The following is a 17,891-nucleotide window of genomic DNA, read 5'->3' as shown; positions in this document are numbered from 1 at the left end:
CTCAAAAATAAATAAATACATGAAAATAATTAAAAAAAATAGAACACAATTCCACCAAGTGAAAGAAGCCAATCTGAAGAGGCTACATACCGTATGACTCCAGCTATTTCTCTGAAAAAGGCAAAATGATGGAGATAAAAAGGTCGGGGGTTGCCCGGGGTTATGGGGGAGAGAGGGAGGGATGAATAGACAGAGCATGGGGACTTTTCAGGGAGTGAAATGAGTCTGTGTGATACTATAATGTCGTATACATTACTTAGTATATCTGTCCAAACCCACAGAATCTACAACACCAAGAGTAAACCCTCATGTAAACAAACCATGGACCTTGGGTAATAATGATGCGTCAATGTAGGTTCATTGATTAGAACAAATGTATCAGTCTGGTGCTGAGTCTTCATCATGGGGGAGGCTATGCCTGTATAGGAGGACGGGGGTAGATGAGGGATGTGAAGGTCTAGCTTCCTTGCTGCCCCAGCTTGAGTGCTCCCTATGGGATTAGCTAAGACCTCTGTTGTGACTGCATTGCACCTCAACTCCTGCTGCTTCCCAACCCTGCTTTCTTCCCTTTTCCTTTGGGTGTTCCCTCCTGTGAATGTCCCCAGTAAACCTCCTATATGCAAATCTCCATCTCCTACTTGGCTTCTCAGACAATCTGACCTGAGACAACTCACTTCTATTTTTCCTCCAAGAGGGGCCTGGAAATCCTACAGAACCCCATAAAAGACACCACAGATGCCCCCTCTGAAAGTTCAGGCAAGCCACCTATCTTCTCTGGGTCCCGATTGAGGACACTGACCTCATAACAACTTGGAAAATCTTAAAACTCAAATGAGCCATCATCTCCAGCTTGTGCATTTGCCAGTAAAGGGTAAAGTTATTGTCGGTGAGGGGCCTGGTGGTCCCAGGATGACAATGAAGATGAGCTGTATGAGCTGCAGCCAGGAGACCTTCAGTCTCTGTCCAGAATGCAGGGTTGGGATAAGAGTTCCCTTCCCCGCTTGCCTGGTCTGTCCCAGCTCCAGATAGCCTCCCCTCTGCGTGCCACTCCTAACTGCAGTCAATGACCTGGAAAGGAGTCCAACGAGTTTTTCCTGGAAGGGAACCTGACCCTGGTGCTGGGGTAGGGGGTGGAGTGATGAGGATCTTGTGACTGCAGTTAGCAAAGCCAGGCCCCACACTCCAGTCCTGACCCATCCGGCTCTACTTAACACAGTCCCCTCCCCCCAGCACTCTGCTGGGTGCTGGAGACCCCAGGATGAACCATGAGCCAGTCCTGCTTGCTGAGATCTGACTACGGAGTCCAGCCATTGGCAGGCTTGGCTGTGAGTAAGAATTACCTGGGAAGGGTGTTAAAAACACAGCATCCTGGGCCTCACCCCCAGTGGCTTTATTCAGGGAGTCTGCAGCCGGGCCCAGGAATCTGTATTTTCTTTCATTTTTTTTAGATGGAGTTTCACTCTTGTTACCCAGGCTGCAGTGCAATGGCATGATCTCGGCTCACCGCAATCTCCGCCTCCCGGGTTCAGGCGATTCTCCTGCCCCAGCCTCCCGAGTAGCTGGGATTACAGGCATGCACCACCACACCCGGCTAATTTTCTATTTTTAGGAGAGACAGGGTTTTACCATGTTGCCCAGGCTGGTCTTGATCTCCTGACCCCAGGTGATCCGCCGACCTCAGCCTCCCAAAGTGCTGGGGTTACAGGTATGAGCCACTATGCCCGGCCTGGAATCTGTATTTTCAAAAATTTATTTTTATTAATGTATGTATTTTTTTTCCTAAAAAAAGATCTTGCTCTGTTGCCCAGGCTGGTCTCAAGCCATCATCCTGCCTTGACCTCCCAAGGTGCTGGAATTACAGGCATGAGCCACTGCACCAGACCCCTTTCTTAATTCTTATATCTTTCCTTCCTGAAGTCTCTCAGCTGCCCTCTGCTGCCATGCCCTTGGTCTAGCAGTCACCAGACCCTCAGCCTAGATTTTACAACAGCTTCCAGGTCTTTCTTCTCATCCAGTTTCCCAAACTGCAGGCATTCGTCTTCCATCTTTACAATTTTTGGGGTCATATTGACATATCACCTGTTCTACAATTTACCTTAGTATTTGTCTTAAATTAACTTTTTAAAGAAACTTAAATAGACCGATGTTAAAAGAAAGCTTTCTAGAGTTGCAAGCAGGGAGTAAGACAGACATTTGACCACCCATGTACCTAGCAACATTATTCACAATAGCCAAGAGGTAGGAACAACCCAAGTGTCTATCAGCAAATGAATGGATGAACAAAATATGGGATATCCACATATTAGAATACTATTCCGCCATAGAAAGGAATTACACATGGCACGACATGGATGAACCTGGAAGACATTATGCTAAGTGAAAGAAGCCAGGCACAAAAAGACAAATACCATGTAATTCTATTTATAGGCAGTGTCTAGAGTAGCCCAAAACATAGAGACAGGAAGTCGGAGTTACCACGAGCTGGGTGGAAGGGGCAGTGGGGAGTTATTGCTTATTGGGTAGAGTTTCAGTTTGGGAGGATGAAAAAGTTCTGGAGATGGATGGTAGCGGGGGTTGCACAATAGTTTGAAATATTTAATGCCACTGAATTGTACATTTGAAAGTGGTTAAAATGGTAAATTTTATGTTATATGTATTTTACCATGATTTTACAAAAAGAAAACTTTTTTCCGTGTATAAATGGAAAAGCAAAACCAAACCAACAGTATCACTTGTGGTTGAAAAAGAAACAATGTTACTAAAATAATGTCAGCTTCTCTACCACTTTGTTAAAAAGAAATCTTAGCAAGCATTAGGGCACTGTCAAACATCAGAGAAAATCAGAGACTTTGTCCTTGATGTCAGAAGGATTGAAGGAATCTGAAAAGTATCTATATCCTTCCTATGAGAATCGGTGGTAACTAATGCCCCTTTCTGAACTGTCTATTGACTGTGTGTGTCTTGGTCTTTGGAAACCTCCCATCTGCCTATGCTTTCCTCTCTGACTTTTTTCTCTCTCTCTCTCTTTTTTTTTTTCCTGAGACAGTCTTGCTCTGTTGCCCAGGCTGGAGCGCAGTGGTGCAATCTCGGCTCTTGGGTAACCTCCACCTCTCAGGTAACCTCCGCCTCTTGGGTTCAAGTGATTCTCGTGCCTCAGCCGCCCAAGTAGTTGAGATTACAGGTGTGCACCACCATGCCCGGCTAAAACACAAAAAAGTGTTTTACTAGAGATGGGGTTTCTCCATGTTGCCCAGGCTGGTCTTGAACTCCTGGCCTCAAGCAATCCATCCACCTCGGCCTCCCAAAGTGCTGGGATTACAGGTGTGAACCACTGTGCCCGGCCCCTCTTTGATCTTTCTAAACAATCCCTTTAGGATCTATAATAATTATTCCCAATGTGTGAATATTATTTGGTGGTTTTCTAAAGTGCTTTTTCTGTACACGTCAGACATCATCAAGCAAGCTCTCATGTTTTATCCATTTTACAGATGAACCTCAGAGAGAGGAAATCACTTGTCAGTGTGACTCAAGGCAAATCTGAGGCTAAGTTCAGAAGCTTCCTACCTCCCTCCAGCCACTTCCCTGATTGCCTAGAACTGATTCAGAGTTTCCTTGGGTTAATTTTCTGATTCTGCTCTTCTCAAGGTATCTGAAGCTAGGAAATGAAACCAAGCCCCAGCCATCAGACAGACTGGGTATCAACAGGTTTCTCTCTGACTGCCTGGGACCTGCCCTGCATTTGTGGAGGTTCACATCTGCTTGCTGCACTGGACTGGGCTCTCAGTAGACCAGGGTTCAAATCCTGCCTCTGCAAACTGCTTGATATGTGGCGTTAAGCAAAACAAAACAAAACACCTCCTGGTACTCCTTTTCTGATAGAGGTTTTGTAACAGGGAGAGAGTAAAGAGATGAGACCACATCAGCGCCTCCCAGTGTCTCTGCCTTCGGGGTCTTTTGCACCACAAACGAACATTGGAGTCACCTGGGATAGATGGTTTAACCCGCAGGGTCTCAGCCTCACCCCAGGCCTAGCCAACGGGACCTGGGGGTGAGCCCGGGAACCTGCATCCTGAACAGGTTGATCATCTCAGGTGATGTTCATGTGTGGGGAGCCTGGGATTCCCCGCTCAGTCATCTCCGAAGACCCTGCCTCCAGACGTTCTGAGATTGTTGGAGACCAGGTCATCACCTAAGGGAGCCGGGGGTTTGTAAGGTGATCATTTGTTGGAGTCAAGTTCCTTTGGCTCCTCTTTCTCCAAGAGGAAGAGTACCTGTTTCCTTAATCTCACTCCGGAGAAGTATTTATTTATTTTTTCTTTGGAGTGGAGAGCAGAAACGGAAGACTTCCTGCCAAAGTTAGAAACTCCAGGCTGCGACTGGGGAGAGAGCCATGCCTTGAACTTCTAGGCTTTTGCCACCTCTCCTGTGCCACCTAGGGTGGAGAGGGGCGTGGGACTGAGGAGGACCGCGGCTTTCAAGAGTTCCAGACTAAGCTAAGCGTGGTGGCTCCGATTCCGGCTTTCCTGGACCCCAGGGAGACCCAATCTCCCACTCCCATTCCGGCATTCGCACGCTGGCTTTCCGGGGCCCTTTAGCCTCTCTCCTTAGAGGGTGTGACTTAGGGCCCCAAAGCGAGATAGAGAAGTGAGAGATCAAGAAATCAGTTCAGTCCGGGGGACCCCTCTCCCACCCCTCCCAACAACACACACCTTCGCCAAGATGTTCAATGAGAGTTGAGGACTTCTCCCATCCTGTGGTTAAAGGTTTGGCTCCCTACTGCCTCCCTGCGCAGGGCCCCCGCCTGGAGAGCCCAATACCCAAGATTCCAGAGTTAGAGAAGGAATATGACCCAACAGGGAAACCGAAGCTCAGAGAACGGCGGCCCTGGTCAAAGGTCTGGCGTACAAGAAGGGCGCGCACCTCTGCAGGATACCGGGCGCGCGGAGTCGGCCAAGGGTGGCCGGGGGCGTGTGTCTGCTCCGCGCTCCCCGTCTGCGCTCCGGCTTCTCTGCAGAAGCTGCCGCCAGGCTTTCCTGCCACCCGCCCACGGCCCGGGAGCTCTGGGCACAGCAAGCCAAGCTCCGGGTTCCCCGGCTCCCGGTTCCCGCGCAGAGTCGTTCCAGGGATGCTGGCAACGAGGTGTTTCCCGGGCCTACATTTTTCATATTCCATCCCCCCTCTTCCCAGACTTGCTGTGTGAACTTGAGCAAGTAGCTGACAGTCTCGGAGCCTCGATTCTCAGCCCGGCCTTAGGGGCTACAGAGGAGACTTTGGTCACCTACCGCTGTTCCCCCGGCTCCCGCGCGCGCTGCTGGTGGCCTCTCCCTCCCGCCAGCTCTGGGGCCGCGGCAAGTCTGTGGCAGCTCGTCCCCTGGTCATCCTACCTCCCCGCCTCCCCGCAGTTCTTTTTCCCTTTCACTTTCTTTCTGCAGCACCGGGCTCGGGCCGGGCTGTGGAGCAACCAGGCACCTACTGTGGCCACCACGTGCTTTATCAGAAGTGGCATCCCAACTGCCTGAGCCATCCAAGAGGTCCCTGCCTCCAGTCAGCTCCTCACAGTGGCCAGCCCCACTTAGGGGAGAGTCCCAGGCCCGGGCCAGGAGCCAGGAGCTAGGGAGCCACTTGGGCAAGTGATCTGCAAGTCCTGGGTTGCAGGGAGCTTGTCCCCACCCCTGGGTGGGTCTGTGTTTCTCTCCAACTCAGTCCAACCGTGAAAGTGGCAAACCACCTCCCAGGGCACATGGCCCCTGAGATGAGCTAACTGAGCTATTCACTCCTCTGATGCTGGCCCTAGGGAGGAAGAGAAAATCCCTCAGGTATCTTCCATGGATGGAAAACCTGTGTTCCCATGGCCACACCCCTAGCTGTGGCAAGAGCCCTGCCCGTCCTTTTCAGAGGTCTTGGATTCCTGCTGGGTCCTCCGGGGCATGAGACCTTGAGGTGGTCACTTTCCCTTTTTTTCAGGCCTGAATTTCCTCATCTGGAATTGAGGGAGGGGGCAAAGTCACCTCTGACTTGTCCCCCTCAAACACTTTCCTGTAGCAACTTACAGCTGCACCCAACCACATCGGCAGACCTGTCATCGGTCTCTGGGTTCAGAGCAAACCATACATTTCAGGGGAGTCTGAGAAAAGGGGTACCACCCCTTTAACCATCCAACAACAGCAATGCCAATAAAATTGAGCTCCTATGATGATATCCAATTCCTACAAAATACTGGACACTGTGCTAAGTCCCTCATCATTACCCTTTCATACAGGCTTTCCCACAGGTCCATTGTACACTCTAGGAAAAGTGACTCGAGAATGTAAACAACTTCTTCAGGGGCACACCCTTCCCAGCCAACGGTGTAGCTGCCATGCTGCCTTCAGAGCTGGTGCCAGGTGTCTGCGCTGTGCTCTTCCCACCATCTGTCCCCCTGTCCCCTGCCCCTTTTCAAACAACACCATTTGGAAACTGGGGGGAGGGCAGCATCTGCCAGCTCTCCCCAGCTGCCGAGGGCTCGACAGCTACACCTCAAGGCTGACTCCAATTTTGGTTTCCCTGCTTCTCTGGGGATGGAGTAGAGTCTGGCAGAGGTCCCGTCCTGCAGAGGCACCCCTCAGTATTTACCCAAAGGGAGGCGAGAGGACCTTGCTGTGGGCCAAGCGAGGCCTGCATGCTGAGAGTTAATGACACACTGCCCAAAAGTCTGACTTCTAGAACCTTCCGGTGCTGGTACAGGGTTCACACTCCAGACACCTGGCTGACCTGAAGCTTCCGTCCGGTGGAAGGAAACAGACAACTCTTTCACATCTTCCAATGGCCTGCCCCGGCAGGACACAGACTCTTGTTCCCATCCTCACCCCCATCCCTAATTCAGAATGGTTTCTCTGTTTATCTGGAATGGCAGGACCAGCTGAGACCGCACTCTAAATTAAGATGCTTTCCCGGCCCTTTTACCTTGGGGCTCTGACAGGTAGGACCCAGCAGGGCGTGGAGCCAGGCAACGCATGGTGTAGGAATCCCAGCCAGGCAACAGCTCCCGGAGTCTGGTAGCCCCTCCTCGTGCCCTCAGCTTCCCCAAGGATGCCTTCGGATGCCCAGCTCAGAAGCACACAGCCTCATCACTAGCCTCATCACTAACTAGTCACCAGTCGGGAGCCCGCCAAGCTAAGCCAACACGCAAAGAAACAAGTGAGGGACCATCAAAAAACTCTCCCTGCAAGGTGGCCCCAAGCGGTCAGATTTCTGTTTCTGAACACCCTGTAATTTTCCCACACTCCCTTAAGCCCTCCCCACACCTCTGAAATTAATTTCAGTTCCTTACTGTGGATTGAATTTGGTGAAGACAGAAAGTTGCACAGAAAGTCTGTTGGGGGAACCTTCAACACTCTGACATTCAGAAATGATGATCACAATGGAACCGCACTGGTGCCAGCTGCCAATATCTGCCACCTTCTGCAGGATGGGGCCAGTATCGTAGCCCCCCCCAAATGCCTCAAGACAAGCTGAGAGCCTCTGCTGGGGACTTCTTAGATGCTGCTCCCCTCTACCATGCTCACCCCCCACACCAAATTGCCCTGAACTTCCCTGGAGATCATAAGTGGCCCACCTGTCATTTTCATCCCAAGACATTGGACTAAAACATAAACTATACCTAAAAGAGTGTTAACCCAAATATGGTACCCTTGTAGTCAGATGGTTTGGGATGACTCGCCAGTGTGATGCTAAATAATACTGACTCCCACAGGGAGAAAGTTAGTGTCTTTTCCAGTCTCTGCCCATCCTCCTGATGGCATCAAGGACGAAGTCTCAGCTTGGTGAGAACATGTCTTTAACACCTCTTCTAATATATGATCACTCCATTTTCTAGAAAGCAGCTCTCTAGCCTCAGAGCCTTCTACAGTCAACAGTATCTTGCTAAAATCTAACATCACTTTGCTTTCTTGTTAAATGGTTACCTCCTCTTTTTGCCATTTTTTTCCCTTTATAATGGGACGTAAAGTTTTATTTGAATATAAAGTAGATGGCTGGGCCAGGTGGCTCGTGCCTGTAATTCCAACATTTCGGGAGGCCAAAGCAGGAGGATTGCTTGAAGCCAGGAGTTGGAGGCCAGCCTGGGCAACATAGTGACACCCTATGTCTACAAATTGTTGGGGGTTTTTTTGTTTGTTTTTGTTTTTTTTTAGACGGAGTTTCACTCTTATTGCCAGGCTAGAGTACAATGGCATGATCTTGGCTCACTGCAACCTCCACCTCCCGGGTTCCAGGTTCAACTGATTCTCCTGCCTCAGCCTCCCGAGTAGCTGGGATTACAGGCACCCGCCACTATGTCCAGCTAATTTTTCTTTTCTTTTCTTTTTTTTTTTTTTTTTTTTTTGAGATGGAGTCTCGCTCTTTCACCCAGGCCGGACTGCAGTGGCACTATCTTGGCTCACTGCAAGCTCTGCCTCCTGGGTTCACGCCATTCTCCTACATCCAGCTAATTTTTCTACAAGCGATTTTTAAAAAATTAGCCAGGTATGATGGTGCACACCTATAGTCCCAGCTACTCTGGAGGCTGAGGTGGGAGGATCGAGTGTGCCCAGGAGTTGGAGGCTGCAGTGAGCTATGATCATGACACACACTCCAGCCTGAGCAACAGAGTGAGATCCTGCCTCTCCTAAAGAAAAAGAAAAGAAAGATGAGTAAAAAAGGTGAGTGGTTAAAAAAAACCCTGTCATAAATAATAGTAAAGTGTTTGTAGAAAACACAAAAATGAGGAAGGTGGTACTGAAATGAAGGTTTGGAAACATGACTTGTGTGCCTCATGCATTTTTTCTGAAAGAGCACTGGACACGGAACTTACTAGCAGGTGTGTGACCTTGGCCTCTTTACTTCCTCTCTGTGGTCCTCAGTTTCCCCATGTGTGAAATGAGGATGATGCCCTTCTTTGTAAGGCGATTACTTTGAAGCCTTCACTGTTTTCAGAAGTCCTCAGGTGAGGAGTTGGGTAGAAATTGACAAATAAGAAATGCTGAGTCAATTTGAAACAGCCTTGCTTAGTGGGGCTAACAAACGGACATGGTGAATGTCAGAAATTCTAAGAAGGGCCAGGCACAGTGACTCATGCCTGTAATCCTAGTACTTTGGGAGGCTGAGGTGGGCAGATCATTTGAGGTCAGGAGTTGAAGACCAGCCTGGCCAACATGGCAAAATCCTGTCTCTACTAAAAATACAAAAATTAGCCTGGGCGTGATGGTGCGTATGCTACTCGGGAGGCTGAGGGATGAGAATCACATGAACCGGGGAGGTAGAGGTTGCAGTGAGCTTGGATCGTGCCACTGCACTCAAGCCTGGGTGACAGAGCGAGACTCAGTCTCAAAAAAAAGAAAAAAAAAAAAAGAAAGAAATTCTAAGAAGTCTCATTATCCTATGACCTGGTGCCACGGGAGAGGCGCCTCTGACTGCTCAGCTGTCTCGAGGTCCCATATGGGGGTCCCTTTAGGTTCTCAGAGACAGCTGGTTCTGATGTCCCCCCATCCCACCCTCAGACCGATGGCCAAGGCAGCTTTGGAACTTAGAATGGGCCAGTCAGGACTACCATCTCTCACCTGGATGGCCGCAGCTGCCTGGTACATCTTCCCTGTACTAGAGGTTCGTTTCAGTACCACCTTCCTCATCTACATCTTCCCTGACTCCTCCAGACCCAGGTCTTGTCCACAAGACCTGAACCTGACCATGCCTGTGTCGGTGCAGGTCTCTGAGCAGAGCAAGTGACACCCGTCAACCTGTGTGTTTGACTGATGGCAGAGGATGCACTTTGGCACCCGAAGGCACCAGGGTAGAGAGGCTACAGATGAGTGGCAGTGGTACCCAGCCAGGAGCTGAGGTGCACCTGAATTTCAGCAGTGGCAGGTGAGGGTGTGGGGATGGAGAGGGAGGGGGCAGGATGTCTCAGAGGCAGAATGACAACCTCTGGCACTGAGTGAATGGGGGCAAAGAGCAGGAGGAGGAGTGAAGCCCATCACAGGCTTCCTCTCTGTTGAAACACCTGCATCCTTGTTCCTGCCTCTTAAAGACTCCTGCAGGCCGGGCACGGTGGCTCACGTCTGTAATCTCAGCACTTTAGGAGACTGAGGCAGGCGGATCACCTGAGGTCAGGAATTCGAAACCAGCCTGGCCAACATGGTGAAACCCTGTCTGTACTAAAAATAAAAAAATTATCCAGGTGTGGTGGTGCATGCCTGTAATCCCAGTTACTCGGGAGGCTGAGGCAGGAGAATTGCTTGAACCCGGGAGGTGGAGGTTGCAGTGAGCCGAGATCACACCACTGCACTCCAGCCTGGGCGACAGAGTGAGACTCCATCTCAAAAAATCAAAATCAAAAACAAAACAAAACAAAACAAAAAAAACACAACAACAGCAACAACAAAAAACTCTTGCAGAGGTGATGAGGATTCCCCGAGCCCAGGTCTGCTTGGGACAAAGTCAGTTCTCTCCTGAGACGGGACTCCTGTCAGGAGAGGTGCTGCCGAAGCCGGTCTTGCCCTAGGGATCTGAATTTATTTTTCTCGAGTCAGAAACTAGCATGCCAGCAACCACCAGCACCCAGCAGAACCATCATTAAGGTTGCCATGCTGGGGTCCCCTGGCAAGTCCCAGGGAGAGATGGGGAGGAACTTGGTCTTCCAACTAAAGAACAGTTGTTCTGGAAAAATTGCCGGTCCTTGCTGCAGTCTCCCAAAAGAGATTCCACCCAGTCCTACCTTTGCACCTTTGTTCCCTGCAAGCCAAGGGAGACTGCTGGGAGCTTGCTCCCTCCCGGTGCTGCTCTCCTGCCTTCTCCCTTTTGGTCTATATTTTAGCCACCCTGCAAAGCTCGAGTTCCCACCTTCATCACGCTTCCAGCTAACTATAATTTTCTTGCTTTGCTGTGTTTTACAAAACTTGCTGCAACATTATTTAGCAATAAAACTTCAACTTTCATGTTCATAAGCCTCATCCCTGCTACCTCTGATTAGATCATAAATCTGTTAATGTCTAGGATCAGGTCTTTAATTTTCTACACTCACCCCAATACCTACACAGAACTGAGCATTTGAAAGACACATTATCAGGCCAGGTGCAGTGGCACATTGCACTTTGGGAGGCTAAGGCAGGCATGTCGCTTGAGCCAAGAAGTTTGAGACCAGCTATGGGCAATACAGCGAGACCTTATCTCTACAACAAATAAAAAAATTAGCCGAGCATAGTGGTGCATGCCTGTGGTCCCAGCTACTTGGGAGGCTGAGATGGGAGGATGGCTTGAGCCCAGGAGATTGAGGCTGTAGTGAGCTGTGATTGCACCACTGCGCTCCAGCCTTGGCAACAGAGCAAGACCCTGTCTCAAAAAATAAAATAAAATAATAAAATAAAAGATACACTATTCCAAGACCATTTGAAGGAATGAATGGGGTTTTAGATTTGAATAATCAAGGCAGCCTCCAGTTCCAAATGGATGAGGATTCCTCCTCTACTAGGTTAAAAGTGCTTCTTCATCTCATGCTTTTTGGTGAAAGAGCACTGGATGGGGAGTCCACCATAATTTCTAGCAGGTGCTAAATAAATGATTCAGGAGAAGGAAAGAAAGGAGGCAAGAAGGGGAGGCAAGAAAGAGATCGGTGAATAGGGCGATAGGTGAGTAGAATACAACTGCTATGTATCCAAATTAGGGAGGGCCATGGGAGGGTTTATGAGAACCTGGACCTACTGATGGATTGTTGTATAGGGGGCTTAGTTGGTAGGAACGCAGGGAAATACTTTGACATGTAAATATATGGGTGATTAGGTAGGTAGAGAAATTGATTAACTGATAAGTAGACATGAGTCAATAAGTGTATAAGTATGTAGATAGTAGATATAAATAGATAAATTGAGAAGTAGATTACCACCATAAGACAGGGTGAGAGGCTGGGCACGGTGGCTCATGCCTATAATCCCAGCATTTTGGTAAGCTGAGATGGGTGGATTGCTTGAGGTCAGGAATTTGAGACCAGCCTGGCCAACATGATGAAACCCTGTCTCTACTAAAAATATAAAAATTAGCTCGGCATGGTGGCAGTCGCCTATAATCCTAGCTACTCGGGGGGCTGAGGCAGGAGAATTTCTTGAATCTGGGAGGCAGAGGTTACAATGAGCTGAGATCACGCCACTGCATTCCAGCCTGGGCTACAAAACAAGACTGTGTTCTCCCTCACAAAAAAAATTAAATTAAAAAAAAAGACAGGGTGAGAATAACGATAATAATAATAATAAAAAGAAGTAGATATAGGAAGGTAGGTAGACAGATCAGGAAAGTTGGAGGGCAGGCAGGTAGGTGGATGGGAAACTAGACAGTAAGGAACGCAGGTGAACCGCTCAAGGTCATAGCAACAGAGAACAGATACCGTGCCTGGGTGGAGAAGTGCCAAGCTTGGAGGCAAGCTGTGTTTGGAACAGGCTGGCCTGGGAAAACCCATGGGGAAATGCCAGCTTCCGGGTGCAGGTGTGTCTCCTTCTGTGGTTCCTGGGGGAGAGGGCCAGAGAAGCAGTCCAAGATGAAAGGCACGAGAGTCTTCCTCGCCAACACATCCCCCTCCCTGAGGCAAAGGACACTCCCAAGATCAGAACAGGGGCTGGTTCTCAGGAAAGGAAGCCCGGAAGGTGGGAGGGCACAGCCTCTCTCCTCTCTGGTGTGTCACAGCTCTGGTTTCTCACATCCTAAGGGCCAGATGGGGAAGGAAGCTGGAGGAAGGGAGCTTAGCGATCTCTGGGGAGTTCCTCCCTTTCCAATAAATCAGGCGACTTCCCAGAGGGAGCCTTTGTTCTATCATTCTTAGAACTGAGACCTCATGGGCAAAAATATCACACAATGAAATCAGAACAACAAAAACAACTAACAAAGTAGAGTCAAAGGAACCAATAAAATGTAAGACCCTGGCAGGGGTGCCCTACAGCCTGAGAAAGTGTGCAAAATGGGCCCCTTTGTGCCTCGCTTTCCATGGTCAAACCCAAGGCCGGCTGAGGCTGCCCCCACTTAGAGTCATCTTTCCTCCATTCACGTTGAGCGTGTGGTTGCCTCAGACGCCAGCCTCAGGGCTGAGTCAGAACCAGCTTCCTCTTGCAGGGAGTGTATGGGGCTTACACTGAATGATGTCCCTGAGCCCTTAGATCAGTGACTCTGAATGCTATTATCATCTCCACTTTATAGATGGGGAAACTGAGGCGGGGTGCCCGGGAAGTGCTCAAAGTCATATCTCTTGGAATTGGGAAGGCAGGACAGGCACTCAGGTTGTCTGAGGACATGCCCCATGTGCCAGTTCAACTCGAGGGCAGGGGCCACATTGATTTGTTTCTCAAGTATGCACAGTACCCAAGCACTCAGCACTGCGTTTTGCATAGAGTAGGTGTCTAGATATTGTCTGGGGCCCCCAGACTGCAGTAATTATTTTTCTTGATGCCTCAAACCCCTGGTTTATCTTCTTCCTGTTCAATTCTCCTTGCTGTTATCCTCAGAGTGGTCTGATATTTATACAGTGCCACCTAATGCCAAGCACTGCCTTGGAAGGTTTCTACCTACCATCTCATTTAACCCTCACTAGAGCCCTGGGAGATTCGTATCATTGCTCCCATTTCAGAGATGAAGAAACTGAGATTCCGAGTGGTCTAGTCATGTGGCCAAGGTCACATGGTACGTAAGGAGCGGAACATGGCCTCAGACCCAGAGCTGTCCAGCCTCCAACCTGGTTCTTTTTCCATCATCACCCATCCTAGCTCTGCCTTCTTTGGCTTCTGATAGATGTTATTCAGATGTCGTGACCCACTGTTGACCAGGGACTGCCTAAATGTTTGCTTTAACTTCCCACTGAGGCACCTGAGTTCCTGCAGGGCAAGGACTTTGACTCTTGGGACTCACTGGAGCTTTCCTGGGGCTGGATGCACACATGTTGCTCAGTGTAGCACAGAGCGAAACCCCTAAGCTCCCATCTCCAGAACTGGGCTTTCTGCACAATTGCACCTAAGGCACTGCAATATCTGAAGGGGCCTTCTGAATCATCAGGCTGGTTTCAGTTTGAAGCTTGCCAGCCTATTTGGGGTAGATTTACGGTAGCCCCTTGGGTTGTTTAGAAGAGGAAGCTAAAGCAGTACTTTTTTTTTTTGCAGAAAGTACTGCAATTGGCCAGGACTCATGAGACCCCATAGTCTGCCTCCTCAGGTCATGACCAGAGGCAGATCACTTAACTTCTCTGTGCCTCAGTTTACTCATTGGTAAAGTAGGAATAATGGTATTACATGAACTATCCATTCACCCATCTACCCACTCATCAACCCATCCATCCACTGAACATTCAACAAATATATATTGCATACCTACCCTGTGCTCAGGCCCTGTGCTAGGTATTTGGGACATATTGTGATCAAAACATAGATCCCTGTCCATGTGGAGCTTATTTTCCAGTGGGAGGGTCAAACAACAAACAGCACACACACAATACAAAAGTAAGATATACAGAAGGTGGGGGGCCAGGCGCCGTGGCTCACGCCTGTAATCCCAGTACTTTGTGGGGTGGGCAGATCACTTGAGGTCAGGAGTTCAAGACCAGCCTGGCCAACGTGGTGAAACCCTGTCTCTAAAAATACAAAAATTAGCCAGGCGTAGTGGCACACACCTGTAATTCCAGCTATTTGGGAGGCTGAGGCATGAGAACTACTTGAACCCGGGAGATGGAAGTTGCAGTGAGCTGAGATCTCACCACTGCACTCCAGCCTGGGTGATAGAGCAAGACTCTGTATCAAAAAAAAAAAAAAAAGTGGGGAAAAATCAATCTGGGGAGGGGGCTCAGAGTGTGCAGGGAGGAGTTGCAATTCTAAATGGCTTGGTCAGGGCAGGCCTCATTGATAAGGTGCAAAGAGTAGAAGGAATTTAGGAGGTTGACCAAGAGAATGCTTAGAGAAGAGTGCTCCAGGCAGAGGAGAACGGCATGTGCAAAGGTTCTGAGGCAGACAGTGTGCTGAGCGTGTCTGAGGAACAGGGAGGGTGCCAACATGGCTGGAGTAGATGAACAAGGCAGACAGGAGTAGGGGATGAGAGCAGGGAGGTGATGAGGTGGGAAAGGCCTTGTGGTCCATTGTCCAGATTTAGCTTTTTCTCTGAGTGACGTGGGAGCCAGTGCAGCGTTTAGCACAGCAGAGGGCCAAGGTCATTATAGAGTGGTTGAGAGGGAGGGTCACAAAAACCCCATATGCATCTATGTGAACCCCCACTGAAATGAAAGTCAGTGCCCTTTGTTTACAAACCACGCAATTCTCTTGCCCTGTCCTCTTTCTTCCCCTCTGAGAGCTGCCCAGCAGCAGCACACCTGCCCACTGTCGCAGGTCAAGCCTGGAGGCCCTGGAGGGAAGCTGGCTGGAGGGCAGAAAGAGAAAGCAGGAAAAGAGCGATTTGCCCTGCACCGCTCCCAGCTCCCTGAAGACCACACTGGGCCCCGAGTGCAGTTCCGCTTTCTGGAGTCACATGGGATCAGAAATAAATATATTGCCTCCCGAGGGAGGAAACAGTTAAATAACAGGAACCAGCACTCTCGGAAAGAGGGGGTGGGAGGGGCTGAAGTGTCCGGCAGTGAAGGCACATGTGGCTGGGGCAGGAGGGGCTGCAGCCAGGGAGAGAGGAAGGTTCTGACTTCTCCCCTAGTTGGCATCTGTGCCACCATCAAGACCACACTGGCTGTGTGTGCCCCTGTTGAGAAGCCAAGGGAGAATGTTTGGGTGGTAAAGATGCCCCTTTGCCTAGGTGTCTGTTAGGAGGAAGAGAATGAAAGATGTGTCCAATAGACGATGGAAACCACTTGGGTGAGAATTTGACTACAAGAAGAACCAACCCTGTAGAAATGTATGTCTTGGCAGGAAAGTTGGTAAACAACATTGCTCTGGTGCACAAGATAAGGCCGCCAAAATGCATTTGATGCCCTGAAGGCTAAGTTGAAGACCAAAGCTTGTCTGTCTTCAAATCCAGCCTTCACCGCTTCCCACCTGGGGGACCTGGGCAAGTTGCGTCACCCCTGGGCAGAGTCTGTTTTCTTCTTTAAGTGTTAAATAAGGATGGGGATCAAAGGGCTCAAGGTCAAGGGAAAAGTAAGAGGGTTCTAGATTGTGCTTAGGCTGTTTCTGGCACACTAAATACTCAATCAATGTCAATCATTGTTATTCTCTCAAGACTTGCATTTCAGAAGGAGATGGAACAAACACTGTCTTTAGAAAGTTATGACCAGGTTGGGTGTGGTGTCTCATGCCTGTAAGCCCAGCACTTTGGGAGGCCAAGGTGGGAGGATCGCTTGAGCTCAGGGGTTCGCGAGCAGCCTTGTCAACATAGTGAGACCTCATCTCTACAAAAAATAATTAAAAAAAAAATTAGCCAGGCATAGTGGTGCATGCCTGTGGTCCCAGCTAGTTGGGAGGCTGAGGTGGGAGGATCACTTAAACACCGCAAGTTGAGGCTGCAGTGAGCTGTGATCATGCGGCTACATTACAGCCTGGGCAAGAGAACAGACCCCGTCTCAAAAAGAGAAAGAAAGTTGTGACATTGCAATGAAGGGAGGACTTCTTTGTAACTGGGTAGGAGACGTAAAAAGTTGGAGGAGCCAAGGATGTGAGTGGAAAGAGTACAGTGCAGGCTTGTCTTTCTGGTTTAAGATGATTGTGTGCCACCATCGCTCTTAAAAATAAGGCATTCATTCTCTCTCCCTGTAAGCGAGTTCTTATTCTCTCTTTCTCTCTCTTTCTTTCCCCCACGTTCTCCCTTTTTCTCTTCTTTCATCAGCCTCTGCCTTCCTTCCTCTCCTTCCCTTTTCTCCCTGTCTCTGCCTGTCTCTCTGTCTCTTTCTATGTCTGTCTTTCTCTCCCTTCCTTTCTCGCTCTCCTTCTGTCTCTCGGTTTCTGTCTCTGTGTGTCACACAGACACACACATGCACACATAAGCAAATGCATGCAAACGCACACATGCTCACACACACACATACAGACACGGTGGGCTCTGCTTTCAGCTCTTTCTCTGGCTCCTCCTTTCTCTGTACCCCATTTCTCTATTTTTTTTTTTTTTGAGATGGAGTCTTGCTTTGTTGCCCAGATTGGAGTGCAGTAGCGCAATCTCGGCTCATTGCAACCTCTGCCTTCCAAGTTCAAGCAATTCTCCTGCCTCAGCCTCCTGAGTAGCTGGGACTATAGGCACCCACCAGGATGTCTGGCTGATTTTTGTATTTTTTAGTGGAGACAGGGTTTTGCCATGTTGGCCAGGCTGGTGTCGAACTGATCTCAGGTGATCCACCTGCCTTGGCCTCCCAAAGTGCTGGGATTACAGGCGTGAGCCAGTGCGCCCGGCCCCATTTCTCTAATTTTGACTCACACTGATTGTGCCTGCATCCATCTTCCCCATTAGACAGCGGACCCCTTTGAAGGCAGGAGCTGATCTGTCCATCCATGCCCCGTTAACGTTGGTGTATCGTCAGGGCTCAGGGAGTGAACCCAAACAGGCATTTGGCTGCATGCCTCTGGGATGGTTCCTTCCAGCAGAGTGGGAAGCACGCTGTTCGCTCCAGCACACCCAGCAACAGAGACAGTGCTCCAAGTTTTCACTGCTCCTGCCAGCTCACTAGACACTTGGATTTCTCACCAGTCTGCCTTCCCATTGACTTCCCTTTCAGAGAAGAGGGAAAATCCTTGAGCTGCCTATAGTCTGTCATTGCTCCTTGATTAAAAGTGATGCCAACTTACCACCATGGTCACTGTGGCCGGGGCCCCTCTCGGCTGCTGGGGGCTGCAGCCCACTCCGGGCCCACCCCAGGAGGGCCAAGTCCAGGTCTCCTTTCTCTAGTAGGGTCAAAGAGATCTTCCTGGCCAGAGCCTCACTATCAGGCT

The 17,891-nt window shown here is 49.6% G+C and overlaps 1 protein-coding gene across 3 annotated transcripts in view; it reads right to left on the bottom strand.

Moving 5' to 3' along the window:
* Positions 1 to 7,126, bottom strand: part of CIITA (class II major histocompatibility complex transactivator) — a 48,589-nt gene extending 41,463 nt beyond the window's left edge. The window contains exon 1 of one of the 3 annotated variants that reach the window (XM_024233566.3): positions 6,943 to 7,126. In XM_024233566.3, coding sequence (XP_024089334.1) covers positions 6,943 to 6,994 — 52 coding nt within the window. In that variant the 5' untranslated portion in view covers positions 6,995 to 7,126. Of the gene's footprint in view, positions 1 to 5,282; positions 5,609 to 6,942 lie in introns of those variants that run through there. The other 2 variants (XM_009250460.4, XM_024233565.3) reach the window with 2 other exon arrangements.
* Between the last annotated feature and the right edge of the window lie 10,765 nt (positions 7,127 to 17,891).

Source organism: Pongo abelii, chromosome 18 (assembly GCF_028885655.2).
Source record: "Pongo abelii isolate AG06213 chromosome 18, NHGRI_mPonAbe1-v2.0_pri, whole genome shotgun sequence".
NCBI classification, from domain to species: domain Eukaryota; kingdom Metazoa; phylum Chordata; class Mammalia; order Primates; family Hominidae; genus Pongo; species Pongo abelii.
The sequence above is the reverse complement of the archived record's forward strand: the minus strand, read 5'-3'. Positions and strand labels throughout refer to the sequence as shown.